We start from the raw sequence: 15,840 nt of genomic DNA, 5'->3' as shown, positions 1-15,840 counted from the left end.
TCTCTTCTAAGCTGTCAGAGTTGTTTGCGTCTGTAGAGGTTTCTGCTGCTTTTTGTTGTTGTTGTTGTTGTTTAGCTGTGCCCTGTCCCGAGAGGTGGAGTCTACAGAGACAGGCAGGCCTCCTTGAGCTGCTGTGAGCTCCACCCAGTTGGAGCTTCCCAGTGGCTTTGTTTACCTCAGCAATAGTGGGTACCCCTCCCCCAGCCTGGCTGCTGCCTTGCTGTTAGATTGCAGACTGCTGTGCTAGCAATGAGGGAGGCTTCCTGGGGGGTGGGACCCTCCCGGCCAGGTGTGGGATATAATCTCCTGGTGTGTCCATTTGCTAAGACCCTTGGTAAAGTGCAGTATTGGGGTGGGAGTTACCCGATTTTCCAGGTGTTATGTGTCTCAGTTCCCCTGGCTAGGAAAAAGGGATTCCCTTCCCCCTTGCACTTCCCAGGTGAGGGATGCCTCGCCCTGCTTCAGCTCTGGCTGGTCAGGCTGCAGCAGCTGACCAGCACCGATTGTCCGGCACTCCCTAGTGAGATGAACCCAGTACCTCAGTTGAAAATGCAGAAATCATCTGTCTTTTGTGTTGCTTGCGCTGGCAGCTGGAGACTGGAGCTGTTCCTATTGGGCCATCTTGCTCCACCCCCCCCCCCCCCCCTTTTTTTTTTTTTTTGAGACGGAGTCTCACTCTGTGGCCCAGGCTGGAATGCAGTGGCTGGATCTCAGCTCCCTGCAAGCTCCGCCTCCCGGGTTCACGCCATTCTCCTGCCTCAGCCTCCCAAGTAGCTGGGACTACAGGTGCCTGCCACTTCGCCAGGCTAGTTTTCTGTATTTTTTTTAGTAGAGACGGGGTTTCACCGGGTTAGCCAGGATGGTCTCGATCTCCTGACCTCGTGATCCGCCCGTCTGGGCCTCCCAAAGTGCTGGGATTACAGGCTTGAGCCACCGCGCCCGGCCAAAAATACACATTTTAACCATAAAGACTGACTTTCAAATATCTGATTTTAAAAATTATATTTTGAACAATTACTGTAATAATATACAGATAAAGGCAGCATTGATTTCATAAAGGTGAAATAGAAACAAGGACATTAATTGAATTTCTGATCTCTGGTACACATCTTTTATTTTTAAGTTGAGAATTACTACATCTTCCATATGCTAGTAAAAATCTTGCCTCTAAAGATAACAATAATAGTTTCCATAATATTTTGATTTATCTAATGTTCTTATGTGTGAATGTGAAGTAAATTCTACTATTCATATTAAAAGTGGCATTTATGTGACTCTTTCTATATGTATGTTTATACAAACACACACACACACACACACACACAAACGTAAACAATCAGCAATACCACAAATCTCCTAGTCATCCAATTTGAAACATTAAAGTCATATTTTGACTTCCCTTGTATCTAGTAAGTCACCAATTCTGGAAAACCACTTGAAAATATACTTAGGATAATTTTTACTTACAGTTCCTATCTCTCTTTCCTATAAATGCACATACACAAATACTTACACATACAAATAAAGTTGAAAATTCAACCACATTCCCATCCCTCCTGAAGCTATCTTAAATTTGGTGTGTTTTCTTTCTCTTCATTTTAATTAATTACTACATATTGCATTATGTTTCTAAGGCCGTTATCCTAGACAAGTTCCTCATCCAATCAGATCTATGTGATTATAATAGCCAATAAGGAATCTTACTAAATTCAGGCTTCTCTTATCTATAATACCTTTTATATATTACTGCAAGAATAACTCTTCCTAAATATCATTTCCATCACACCATGTTTTTGTTCTAAAACCTCCTTGTTGCCTACTACCATATGTCTAAATAAAATTGTTTTTAAGACTCTTCATCATCCTCTGCAGGCCAATGACCTTGGATGAATAGTTAACAACTTTCTAATTGAGTTGTTTTGTCTTCTCACAAGGCCTCACATATTTTCTGTCTAAACTGTATCATCATTTTCTATTCCTTGGTTATCCAAACCTTCTGCATTTTAAAAACTACTTCTTTATTAAATTTTCTTATTTTTTTGGAGAAAATCTGTCTGATTTAATTGCTGTGAACTCTAGTGTTTACTGAGGTTTAAATAATTGAGTATGTCGCCTTAAGCCACATAGAACAAAAATATAGGGAACAAAACAAAATACTAGAAATATGAGAACACAATAAAAACCATGATAGTGGATAATATTTTAAAATCCCTTTCAGGCCTACATAACTCAAGTAGGAAAAACATAAGCAAAAACATGATTACCATGTAGATTTAGAAAATGAAAAATAGATTTTCTGCTTTCTCAATTAGAATTTGCAAAAACAAACAAACTAATAGGTATTTGGTAAACGTGAATATATAAATTATTAAGAGTATAAATAAAATGTTAGCCAGGCTCCATACCTGTTTACCTATGATCCATGTTTCTAACAAACAGTTTCATTGACCCTCCTCTACCCAGAACTGGCTTTCTTGTCTATACTATCCTTTCTGCTGTCTCGTTTCTGTCAGCCTGATTCTACACAAATTCGTCTTACAAAGCTTGGTTCCAAATACACCTTCCTGTAAAACTGTCCTTCATCACACCTTGATACAATGGCACTTCTAAATTCACACTGCTACATACTAGGAGATATATAAATATATATTTGAATTATATATATATATATATCATTTTGATTTCTATATACCATTTAAAAAATACATATTATATATTATATATATCATTCAAATGTATATATATATATATATATATATATATATATATATATATATATATATTCCATTCTCTAATGTAAAACCGTATCTCTTAGTTTTCATGGGTACACAATTAGGTCCTGATAAATGCTGAAAATATCAACTCAGAAAATCAGAACATAGAATGGTGGTTGCTAGGGGCTGGGAAAATGTAGAGTTGCTCTTTAACGGCTATAGAGTTTCAGTTTTACAAAATAAAAATAATGCTGGCCGGGCGCGGTGGCTCAAGCCTGTAATCCCAGCACTTTGGGAGGCCAAGGCGGGTGAATCACGAGGTCAGGAGATCGAGACCATCCTGGCTGACATGGTGAAACCCCATGTCAGTATATAAAAATATAAAACATTAGCTGGGCGAGGTGGCCGGCGCCTGTAGTCCCAGCTACTCGGGAGGCTGAGGCAGGAGAATGGCCTGAACCAGGGAGGCGGAGCTTGCAGTGAGCCGAGATCACGCCACTGCACTCCAGCCTGGGCAACAGAGTGAGACTCCGTCTCAAAAATAATAATAATAATAATAATAATAATAATAATAATAATAATGCTAAAGATCCATTGCACAACAATGTAAATTCACTTATAGGGAACAGAAAAACCTTTCCTCTACCTTGTTAGGGTCTATAACTGGGGCTTGTGAATTAAACTAACAAAAAAACAGATTAACAGGAAAAAAAGGCATACACATTTTATTTGATTATAATCATTTGATTTTCACATAAACAGAGACCTTCATAGAAAAGAAATGAAGACCCAAACAAGTAGTTAAACTCAGTGGGTTTATACGGCATTTTAAAAAAGGGTGATAAATTGTGGAGAAGTGGCAAGACAAAGGAAAAGGTTTTGGGGCTTCTAGGGTGGGAAACTCTGTAATGTAGTAGGGAAACTAATGGATAATAAAGGTTATTTAGTGAAATTTGTTTATGCTGGCTTATCTTGGCAGCATTTCTATCTCTGCTAATAAAGCTCGCTCTTCTCCTCCTGGTATGAGGGTGGGGGATACTTTTATAAGTCAAATGTATGCCCTACTTTAGGTAGATGGGGAAGAGCAGAGAGGTTTCCTGTGCCTGCTTTTCCTTATTGCCTTCAGCTCCAAAGAATCTTTATGCTAAATTGGCATATTTTAGGGTAGCATATTCTGATGCCCTTTATACTTAACACTACTTAACTATGTGCTTTAAAATCGTTAAAATGGTAAATTTTATGTTATGCATATAGTACCGCATTTTTCTTAGAAGTTGAAAGTAGTAGTGTCAGAAAATTAAATTACATAAGGAAACCATGGAGGGGTAGTTCAAGTGTAAATAAAGGTTATGTGGCATGTTTTCTGCATATGATGTACTTAAATGTGTCCCTGAGAACATGCCTAGACATGTGTTACTCTACTTTCTTATTTGAAAGAAAACTTACAGTGTAACAGTATTATTATCCCCCAAATGATAATAATACTTATATTCACATGCCTCAAGTGTGTGTATATATGTGTGTGTATGTGTATGTATGAGTGTGTACATACGTGTGTATGTATGTATGCGTGTGTGTGCGTGTATATATATACACACACATACCTTGTGCATACGTAAACGTGCAGGCATTCTAACATACCAGTTGTAATCTGGAGAGTGAAATTAATTCTACACATGAGCACATTACATAAATCAAATTATTAAAGAAATTATTATTATCTTCATAGGGAAGACTTTTACCAGCATATAAATGTTGCAATAATTCTCAAATTAAAAAGAAAAGATGTGGAACAGAGATTGGAAATCCAATTAATATTCTCATTTTCTATTTCTTCTTTGTGCAATCAATGCTACATTTATCATATTTTAATTTATGGGAAAGGCAAACCTTATAAATGAACATGTACTCATGAGATTGAGCACAGAAAAAATATATACTATATCTTATTCCTACTTTATGTAGTAAATAAATTCTTTGTCCTTTGAGAGCAACTTATTCAAAATTCATATGCTACAGCTCCTCTTCCACTAATAATGTAAGGCTGCTAGAGTCTTTTCCTCTTTATCGATTTGAAAGTGTGCATACGTAAGAAGCAGTTATTTAGCCTAGGACATAAAAAGCTAAAATAAAATTTCTATTTTCTCAATTTTTTTCCTGATGAAAAATATTTAAATGCTGGCTGCATTATAACCTTCAAAAAACTCAATACCAGCCCTTGAAGTGTTATTAAATGACTGAATTCAAGTAAATGCTAAATAACTTTAGGTTAAAAAACAAACAAAATGACATCCATTTATTTACTTTCTGACAACAGAAGTATTTAAACCCTGCTCTTATGAAATCCAAAATATATACATTTACAAATATTAGCCCCATAGTTGATGAGAAACATGCTAACAAATCTCTAATGCTGAGCCAATAGTTAATAGTCATTTTTCCCAACATTCTGAATTAGATAGAACATTAAGACATTCACTTTTTAAAATTTTATTTGTGGGGGAATGGACAAAGGAGAGAGGGCTGGTTACAGTTGTCTAAAATTTTATTTATACAGATAAATAAAATTTCTATGTAAACTTATATGTAAATTTTTAGTCTCTATGTATATATAAATATAATTTATGTTATATATTATATATAAAATACACATTGGTATGCAATCCTAATTTTTTTTATATAAGATGCTAGTTACAAAAAACTTTATGTTACTTTTATATTTTAAGTACAATAAAGGGCAGATGCCTCTTTATGAAATGTTTTACCTTCTTGAAGGCCCTTCATTTCTGCGATTCTTATGTAGTCTCTCTCTCTCTGTGTGTGTGTGTATATATATTATATATATCATATAGGATCACATACAAATGTGTTGCATGTATTAAAAAATTATATACTTTAAGTAATTTTTATAAATATTTAAACATTCCTAGGGATAGATATTACAGAACAGAACTTCAGTTTGTCCTAATGGTTATTCACAACTGCCTCCAAAAAAAAATATTTTTACCTAGTCTGTTCCTGTGTAAACACAGGATATATGCTTAGATTTATTCCCTGAATACATTTTCCAATATTTGCAAATTGATATTAACATCAAACATAACATTAAACTTTTTGGGCAATTTTCTGAATTTAGCCAAAATAGTTTAAAGGTATAATGCAGTAAAATATGATTAAATATTTGAATGAATTCACAGTTTGGATGACTCAGACACTTTCTAAGTATCAACTCAAGTTTTCCACTAAAATAAATTCAGCTTCTTCTTAAATTATTTATTTTAGAATCCTATTCTTTTTACATCTTTATATAATTTATATCAGTCATCATTTGTGCTAGCTTAATATATCTATATCTTTTTAGGATATAATTATCCAAAAACTGAACTGTAACTGACATACAACCAAATTATAAAAATATTTTCTAGATCAAATGAGTATTAACATTTCTACATCTTTTAAATAACAGTTTGGCTATGTGACTCATGGTAAGTTTTTCAACATTAGTTGTTCCAAGGCAGTCCCACAACTGAGTCATTCAAGATGACTTGCAAATGTCCTTGGTAAACCTCATACACTGTGACTTGTCTAGGAATTTTGCATGGTATTTCTGTTTTCTTTCTTACAACATACACTGTAGTTTTATATAAAAATAAAATGAAAAAATATTTCGTTAATATTATTTCAGAAACTGTAAAATATGAGAATTCAAGCAATAGTAACCACAATAAATACAAGATTTTATGTACTTTTAATGCTAAGCAACTTGACTTATTCATTTATAATGTTGGATCTCTCCACAGTTTATGACTTACTCATAAACTTAGTTTTTTTTTTTTTTTTTTTTTTAAATTAAAATAAAAAAACTAGAGTTAATAAATTCTCTCTCTTTTTTTTTTTTTTTTTTTTTTTTTTTTGAGACAGCGTCTCACTCTGTCACCCAGGCTGGAGTGCAGTGGCACAATCATGGCTCACCGCAACCTCTGCCTCCTGGGTTCAAGGGATTCTCCTGCTTCAGCCACCCGAGTAGCTGGGATTACAGGCATGGGCCACCACACCTGGGTAATTTTTGTATTTGTAGTAGAGACGGGGTTTCACATGTTGGCCAGGCTGGTCTCAAACCCGTGACCTCAGGTGATCTGCCCGCCTCAGCCTCCCAAAGTGCTGGAATTACAGGCATGAGCCACTGTGCCTGGCAGAGATTCTTAAAAGAAAAAAATATCACTGGCTATGAATATGTTAAACACTAGCTCAGTGGAGTTTTTTTGTTTATTTTGTTTTTTGAATTCATGGTTCTGATTTATTTGTATTCTGACGATTGAAAGTCAAGAATTTTTAAAAACTTGCAATAGTGTTTACCTAGTTTTCTGGAATATGTAAGTATCATATCCACCCATTTTATCACACTACAGCAGAGGTCCCTGGGGCTAAGGACCAGTACTGGTCCTGGCCTGTTATAGGAACCCAGCCACACAGCAGGAGGTGAGCTGCCCGAGAGCAAGCATTATCACCTGAACTCAGTCTCCTGTCAGATCAGCTACTGCATTAGATTTTCATAGGAGAACAAACCCTAATTGTGAAATACACATGCAAGGGATCTAGGCTGTGTGCTCCTTGTGAGAATCCAATGCCTGATGAACTGAGTTAGAACAGTTTCATCCTGAAATCACTCCCAACCCTCAACCCGCCACCTCCAAATCTGTAGAAAAATTGTCTTCCACAAAACTGGTCCCCAGTACCAAAAGGTTGGGGACCACTGCACTAAAGCATACTACAGCATATAAAACAAAGTAATAAATGCAACGTTAAAACATTATAAACTTAGCATCCAAAATGCTCAAAATTGCTTTGAAGACTACGCTTATTGTACATCTTTTTTTGTATATGCTTATTGTATATACTTTTAAATGTATCTATATACAAACAAATATATATATACATGCATAGGACTACATGTAAAACTATTTTTACATAGTAATTTGCAATGCACAAATTTAATATTAAATGTTGAACTATTTTCCAGGAGCCAAAAATGTCCTCAATATGTAATTACTTGTGATTTTGTTGAGAGAGACATTTCAAAAATATACAATGGTTGTGACAAAGCAGTTACTAGGCTACCAAATAAACCTCTGACAATTACGAGCCCTGGAAGAATCTCAACAAGATTTTCTTTTTTTTTTTTTTGAGACAGAGTTTCGCTCTTGTTGCCCAGGCTAGAGTGCAATAGCAAAATCTTGGCCCACTGCAACCTCTGCCTCTCAGGTTCAAGCCATTCTCCTGTCTCAGCCTCCCAAGTAGCTGGGATTACAGGCGTGCACCACCACGCTCAGCTAATTTAGTATTTTTAGTAGAGATGGGGTATCACCATATTGCTTAGGTTGGTCTTGAACTCCTGACCTCAGGTGATCTTCCTGCCTTGGCCTCCCAAAATGCTAGGATTACAGGCATGAGCCTCCGAGCCCAGCCAAGGTTTTCATATTATATTAAGTAATTCGGAAAGAAAACAATAAGAGTTAGTAAATATGATGCTAATATCATGACACAGTAGGTAATGTAGCCCATTAGAGGTGGCAATTTTTATTTGCATTAATTATGTTCTGTTGCATGTAGAGAAAAATCATTAAGTGCTCAAAAGAGCAATTTATATTTACATGGAAGTGTGTCCTGAAGTATATTTGTAAACTTAGAGATTTTCTAAAATCTCAAGACACATCTTTTATTAATGCCAAGAGTTTGCTTTACAAGGACTATATACTAGAATTACAATTCTGCCACTAAATTTCATTTAATTACATCTGTTTAAAATATGTTCAACTATCTAGAGCATAGCTTACAGTTAATCACATAAAAATTGAATTTTTCAATATCATTTTTCATGTAATATTATTTTCCAAGTGCATATTTCTTCTATAGCTGATAATCAAGCACTCTAATTATAAACAGCAGTATAAATTGCTGGAAACCATAATAAACCACTTTTATAGGGTCAAAGAGTCATATAGACAATTAGCTATTTTTATGCTGGAATAACAATGCAGAGGTATACTTTTTATAAGCAAAGTATATGGACCTTTTTATGCAGTAAGGCAAATACAGCCACGCATTGCACAATGACAGATCACATATATAATGATGGTCTCTTATAAGATTATAATGAATCAGAAAGATTCCTATTGCCTAATGATGTTCTGATGATACTGACCCTGAATATATCTAGGCTAATGGGTGTGTTTGTGTCTTCGTTTTTAACAGAAAAAATTAAAAATTACATTAAAAACAGAAAAAAACTAATAGAATAAGGATATAAAGAAAATATTTTATACAGCTGTACAATATGCTTGTGTTTTAAGCTAAGTATTAATACTAAATAGTTTAAAAGTGAAAAAAAATTAAAGACTTTATGAAGTAACAACATCACAGTAATGTAAGGTTAATTCATTACTGAAGAAAGAAATTTTAAAAATAAATTTAGTATAACCTAAGTGTATAGTGTTTATAAAGTCTACAGTAGGGTACAGTAATGCCCTAAGCCTTCACACTCACTACACACTCACTGACTCACCCAGAGCAACTTTCAGTCCTGCAAGCTCCATTCATGCTACATGACCTATACAAGTATGCAAATTTCTATGTGTTACATCATGTTTTTACGATACCTTTTCTATGTTTAGATAAAAAAAATACTTAACATAATATTACATTTATCTACAGTGTTCAATACAGTAATATGCTGTATAGGGTTACAGCCTAGAAACAATAGGCTACATTATACAACCTAGAAGTGTAGTAGTCTATACCATATAGGTTTGTGTAAATACACCTATGATGCTTACACAATGACAAAATTGTCTAATGACAGATTTTCCGGGACATTTCTGCAGTGTTAAGCAATATATAACTGTAATCTATTAAAGAGCATATTTGCTCTACATCTGGTAGATAAAGAAAGCAAAACAAAATAGCAACAACAAAAAACATCTCACAAATAAAAACCTGTTTGGTCTGAGTATTTTGCAGCGTCTTTGTAAGTAACATATTTTGCTTTGCCAGTAAAGAAAATAGCTCATCATTTTCAGCAGATGCATGCACAGTAAATTTCTGCTATATGATAGGTACTCAGAACCACACATTTCTAGAATTGATATAATCTGAGTTACTGGAAATTCTGAGATTCTGAAATATGGTGATTATGAATATAAAAGAGTATACAACAAATGTAAACTTACCCTTCTAATCTTACATCTGGCAGACTTCTATTAAGGGCAATCAAATCACTGGCCATCAGGTTAAACTGATTGATTTTAAACAGCTCTTTCATTTTCTCCTGGTCATCTTTAGGAATTAACACAGCTTTTCCCATTTCTCCTGGCCCTTCTTGGTTTCTTGTAATAACAGCTGTAAGACATACAGAGATACAGACATACATACAAACACACAGATAATGAACTGAATAAATAAACTTGTGTGTCTGATTAGATTCTGAAGCATATTATTTACATACAGGTTTTATAATATAATGATCAAGATTTTACTGGTTATAAACCACACACTATGCTAAAGAAAAACATCAATTCTGCATGTTGTCTTCCAAGTTTAGGTAAATTATATGATGACTAAACATTAAGACAATAATTCTAAACAGTACAAAATACCAAATCTTAAAACTTCTGTCATATATTTAATACACTTATTACAGAAAAATGAAGTTGAACACTAGGCAGACAAAATAATGCAAAATAAGAGAACTTTAAAGAATATTAAGATTAATTTCTTTTCACATCCAATTAAATGTTTTGATATCTCACATATCTACTGCCATTACATCTTTATAAAGGCAAAACTGATAAGGCTTAATCCCATAATAATTTAATTCCTTTGTCAAAACATTTTGAATTGTGTCAAAAGAAGCTTCATAGTGGTGACACATAACTTCAAATGTCAAGTTGAATTTGGATACTGTGTGCTCTATAATTGAAACTTCACAATAATATTCTGGGATGCATATTCATTAAGAGAATGCAGGATTTGATATATAGGCTAATTTTCTCGCCACTTCTCCCAAGTTATCACTACACTGAAGTCCCTTCTAGATCTAAAGTATATGTTTCAAAGTGTGTGTGGGTGTGTGTGTTGTCTACACATACCTGTATGCATGCTAATATATAGTAATAAGACAAAGTTCCAGTTGGCCCAAATATATCCTGAACTTCCTCTTCACAGTGATATCAAATTAGGTTAAAATGAAAGGAATGTGGTTCTGGTCTTGACTCTTCCAATGTTTTGCTATATTATAGTTCCTAACACATTAATCTTACTGAGTTTAATTTCCATATAAATTTAAAGGCACATATTTAGGCACAACATACCTTGAAATACTGAAAAAAAAAGACTATAATGCATATGAAAATAATTTTTAAGTTAGAACATTTCATTAAAAATATAAATTCTAAAATAATGTATGAATAGGGTAAAATCTAGGATAGAACACACCCAGCAAATGTTCCTCTGAGCCGACCAACACAAAACATCAAAGCTGGTATTATTAGTATGAATACACAGTTGACCATCCCGTTGATGACTTTGTAATGGCATGAGTCAAACTATATAAGAGAATAGGCATCTCTAAGGACCTTCAGATATGGGTTAAAAAAAGGTGATTGGCCTTGAAATCCTCTCACATATATAAAAATAGTTAGAACAGGAAACATTGTATATATATAAAAAAAGTATTCCATTTCAAACTATTTAAAAAGTAGTCATCAAAATAAAGTTTACAAAGATTATCATTCACTTCAAAAAGTAAAAATAGAAATAATGGCAGAAATGTTATGAGAAGGTATATTTTTCTAAATTTAAGAAATAAAATCCCAATAAAAATAATTTTCTTTGGGTGTCAGTACATGTAATATCCCTGAACTCAAATGACATTATTGGATTTGGCTTTGGATGAATCTGTGATTTTGGTGAGACAATGACATTAATGTATCTTTCATTTCTAAGATTAAAAAAAGTTTAGTCTACAGAAAGTATTAAATTAATTTATACGTGGCTCCTTTGGGAGTCTTTCTGATTCTGAAATAAGAACATAATCAGGTCACATGGGTGCTCATATTAACCATAAATATTCAGTTTAGGTTTTTTTTTTTTTTAAACATATTTTGTACTGTAACTTTAATTCCATAAAAAAGAGATAACTTTTCCCTGGTATAAAAAATATCCTGATTTTTAACATTTTGAAAATTTGTGATTCTTTTGAATGGTTAAATAATTTGGGGTACCTTTTAAAAATAATTTTTAGAAATTAAGAAAGCAATTCCCCGTTTACAGTTGTTTACAATACCTTAGTAGGGGAACAAAACCTTCTTTATCCTCTTACATTCTGTGGTGATCTAAGAATTAAACTGGCATGATACAGATTAATAGAAGAAGAGCATACAATTGTATTTTTATGTGTACACAGGAGTCTTCAGAAGGAAAATGAAAGTCAAAGAACCTTTTAAGCCCAAAAGATTATATATCATTTTAAACAAAGAATAATAAATTGGCAGTAAGTGGTAATACAAAGGAGATTTAGGTAGGGAGCTAGGGGCAGTAAATTGTGGGTTAGTAACTAGGAGATAAATAGGGAAAACTATGAGGAGATTAGGGTTATTTTAGTAAGCTTGTTTGCATAGGTCCATTCCAGTGTTGACTCCTAACTTCTGGTGATGAGAACAATTTTTGCTTTCTAATACAGTGGGAAGCGGTGGGGGGGGGGGGGGGGGAGATTTGCATCATGGGAGACTTTATGACCTTCTTTTAGGTAGAAAGGGGGAGACCAGAAACAGCTTCCTGCATGTGCTCTTTCTTAAGAACGAGCCTGCAGCTTAAAATAACCCATATGCCAAAGTGGCATATTTGGGGGTACATGTTCTGATCCCTTTCACCGTCTGTAAACTGGAAAAAAGACACGCTGCGAGAAAGTTACCATAATCAACACAATGCTTCCAAGACTAGGAAGCAGATAGGATTAAAATTTCACTCTGTGGAAAAGACACGGGCTCAACTCTAACATCTTAAGGTATGAAGGTCAATTGTAAGGACACAGATGTATTTGATATTTGCAATATATTCAAAGGCATGACCATTTTATTGTCACATTATGTAAATTATAGTTTTGTCAGTGGTAGCAGGAGTAATTGTGCCATGTTTTGGTATCATAATCAATAAAATTAAAATAGTCATAAACAGTGTCCATATACCTAGGACTACTTGAAACAACATGTAGTCATTCTCCTAATTATTCTCAGTTTCTTACTGGAGAATAGGTAACAACTTAAAGAATACCAGGTTAAGTGTCTTTGCCGCAGAGTTAAATACATTTTTCTGTAACAGCTTCTAATGAATATATATTTGACATTTTAAAAATGTGTGTGTGCGTGTGTGTGTGTGTGTGTTTCCTGTGTATAAGCAGACCTACCGGTGTTTTTCACTTTGCTCAAGCAAAAAGAATGCTAAGTAATTATAGTGGGGAGCCAGCCTTTTACTTCTTCTGGCTTTTACCTGGAGGAAGGCATCCTACCAGAAGAAAACACTTTTCTAATTCTTCAAATAGCATAAATAACAAATGGGACAGAATAAGCAGTTGGGTTTTGTGACTTATCGCTGATCTTAAGCACCTTTAAATAGCAATTTCTATCAATTTTCCTCACCTGTTGATTTGCTCTACAAAGCACACACACAAAGAAACTCATGTACTCACAAAACACCATGCTTCCTCATAGTCAGAGAAAAAAAAAACCCTTGCCATTTAAATATGTGTGCTACTTATCTACTCTAACAGGCAAATGTAATGCAGAAGGCAAGTACATCCACATTGTGGTTTTTTTATTGTTGATTTGAATATGGATGAAATGTTCAAATACTAAAGCTGGTGTAGACTGCAAAGAGAGATTAACATATTATGCTATGAGCTATTTTCTTCCTAACTATATAGTGAAATTATTTTAAAAAATAATTAATTTGACTCAAAATGACATTATAAAGCTGGTAGAATTATGATAAAACCAGAATCATTTTATATCTTTCATTTTCTTTAACACAGAATCCACTTTAAAACTTTAATTTATATTTATTTTAATCTTAGAATTCCCAATGATAAATATGATCATATTATAAATAAACCAACTGATAAATCTACCAAAAAGGACACTATTTATCAATTGTATTATTTGCTTATGTATATTACATTACGAACATTTTCTTATTTGCAGAATTAGCCCTTTATTAATGAGCAGTGTCTCTGAAAAAAGAGAAATGAACTACTTTATATCTGGGAAAAAGCTTGAAGCAAAAACAAACAACAAAAAACATTTCAAGTTGATTGATTTTAAAGTAATGATTTTATTCTGTTAGAGAACATAGTAATACGTGATGAATAATGGTACAAGCATAACATTGAATCAAAATCTAAATAATATCCCATATGCCTTGCTTGTCAAAAAAACCTTTCAAATTGTATTTCTATTCTCAGATCTACTCAGTTGTTAATTTCTGTATATTTTCCTTTAAAATCTTTCTTTTCATTGGCATTGCAGATGTTTCACTTTCATTACTTCCAATTTTACAATTGTAATAAATTAGACACACTGATTTTTAGTCCTTCTCATATTTGAATATTCATACTCTGCTACCAATAAATCAATTTCCCTAAAACAATGCTTTTGGTCTTGTCAATCAATCATCTGTTTATAGAGGACACAGAAGATAAGAAAACCACACTGGTTTTTCCACCACCCCTCCACCACAAAAAACACTTTACTCTCCACTCACCGTTCCCCAGATGATGCTCTGTTGCCAGTCCAAAGGCTCTAGTTTATCAAGGATAATTATTTGAGTAATTGCTTCTTTCATTGTTTTAAAAGAGATGGGGATTTCTCTATGTCACCTAGACTGAAGTGTAGTTTCACGATCACAGCTCACTGCAACCTTGAACTTCTGGGCTCAAGGGATCCTCCCTCCTTAGCCTCCTTCAGTAGCTGACACTACAAGAATCCACCATCATACGTGGCTCAGGGTTAATTCTTAATAAAATAAGGGGTTCAGTATACACTTGCTTTGGCCCATTTCTCTTAGAAACAAAAATAGACTTTTCATATCAATATGATAGTTAACCTATAAATTAAACAACTAAATTTATTCTATTTAATGTATGACAAGTAGCAATTCATTTAGTATCCCTTTGAAAATAAACTATACACAATTTTTATAAATCTGACACATGAAAAAATCTCTTTTTCATTTTTATGTAGAAAGTTGTAAATAGCAAGCCCTGGCTGCATCGAGTCTAGCATATATTAGTTACTTCTTCTCCGAAGGGTGTCATCTATTAGATAATCAATAAGGTAGCACTTTACATCAGTTCGCTAAGAGAGATTATCCACAGAAACAAGAGAACACTGATCACCAACTTTTTTTTTTTACTCAAAATATATTATTTTTATGATAAAAATAATGCATGCTCATTTAATGAAGGTAGGCAGGAAGGCAGGCAGGAAGGAAGGAAGAAAGCAAAGGAGGAAGCCACTACAGAAAAACAGGGAAAAATCAATTAAACTACTGCTTGAGTGAACAGTCAGCAATAATCTGTATATAAACATACAGATGTATTTAAAATAGGACCATTCATACGTGCTGAATTTTATAATTTTATTCAACATTATCATACATGCCAATTTGTTGTTTGTTTGTTTTATGAGATGGAGTCTCCCTCTGTTACCCAGGCTGGAGAGCAGTGGCACAATCTCAGCTTGCTGCAACCTCCAGCTCCTGGGTTCAAGCGATTCTTGTGCCTCAGCCTCTTGAGTACCTGGAATTACAGGTGCCCGCCACCAAGCCCAGCTAATTTTTGTATTTTTAGTAGACACTGGGTTTCGCTATGTTGGCCAGGCTGGTCTTGAACTCGTGACCTCATGTGATCTTCCCGCTCAGTCTCCCAGAGTGCCGGGATTACAGGCATGAGCCACCACGCGCAGGCTATACATGCTAATTTTTATCATTTAAAAAACATTTGTGGAAACCTTTCCAAATAAATACGTGAATCCATACTTATTTTCTAATGGCTGCAAAATATTCCAAAGTTTGAATA

At 34.0% G+C, this 15,840-nt stretch overlaps 1 protein-coding gene across 10 annotated transcripts in view; it reads right to left on the bottom strand.

The window, feature by feature from the left end:
* Window positions 1-15,840, bottom strand: part of GALNT13 (polypeptide N-acetylgalactosaminyltransferase 13) — a 594,017-nt gene that overhangs the window by 338,372 nt on the left and 239,805 nt on the right. For all 10 annotated transcript variants that reach the window (XM_031936436.1, XM_031936437.1, XM_031936435.1 and 7 more), the window contains one exon: window positions 9,941-10,109. In XM_031936436.1, coding sequence (XP_031792296.1) covers window positions 9,941-10,109 — 169 coding nt within the window. The remainder of the gene's footprint in view (window positions 1-9,940; window positions 10,110-15,840) is intronic.

This window comes from Piliocolobus tephrosceles, chromosome 11, assembly GCF_002776525.5.
Source record: "Piliocolobus tephrosceles isolate RC106 chromosome 11, ASM277652v3, whole genome shotgun sequence".
In the NCBI taxonomy this organism is placed as follows: domain Eukaryota; kingdom Metazoa; phylum Chordata; class Mammalia; order Primates; family Cercopithecidae; genus Piliocolobus; species Piliocolobus tephrosceles.
The sequence above is the reverse complement of the archived record's forward strand: the minus strand, read 5'-3'. Positions and strand labels throughout refer to the sequence as shown.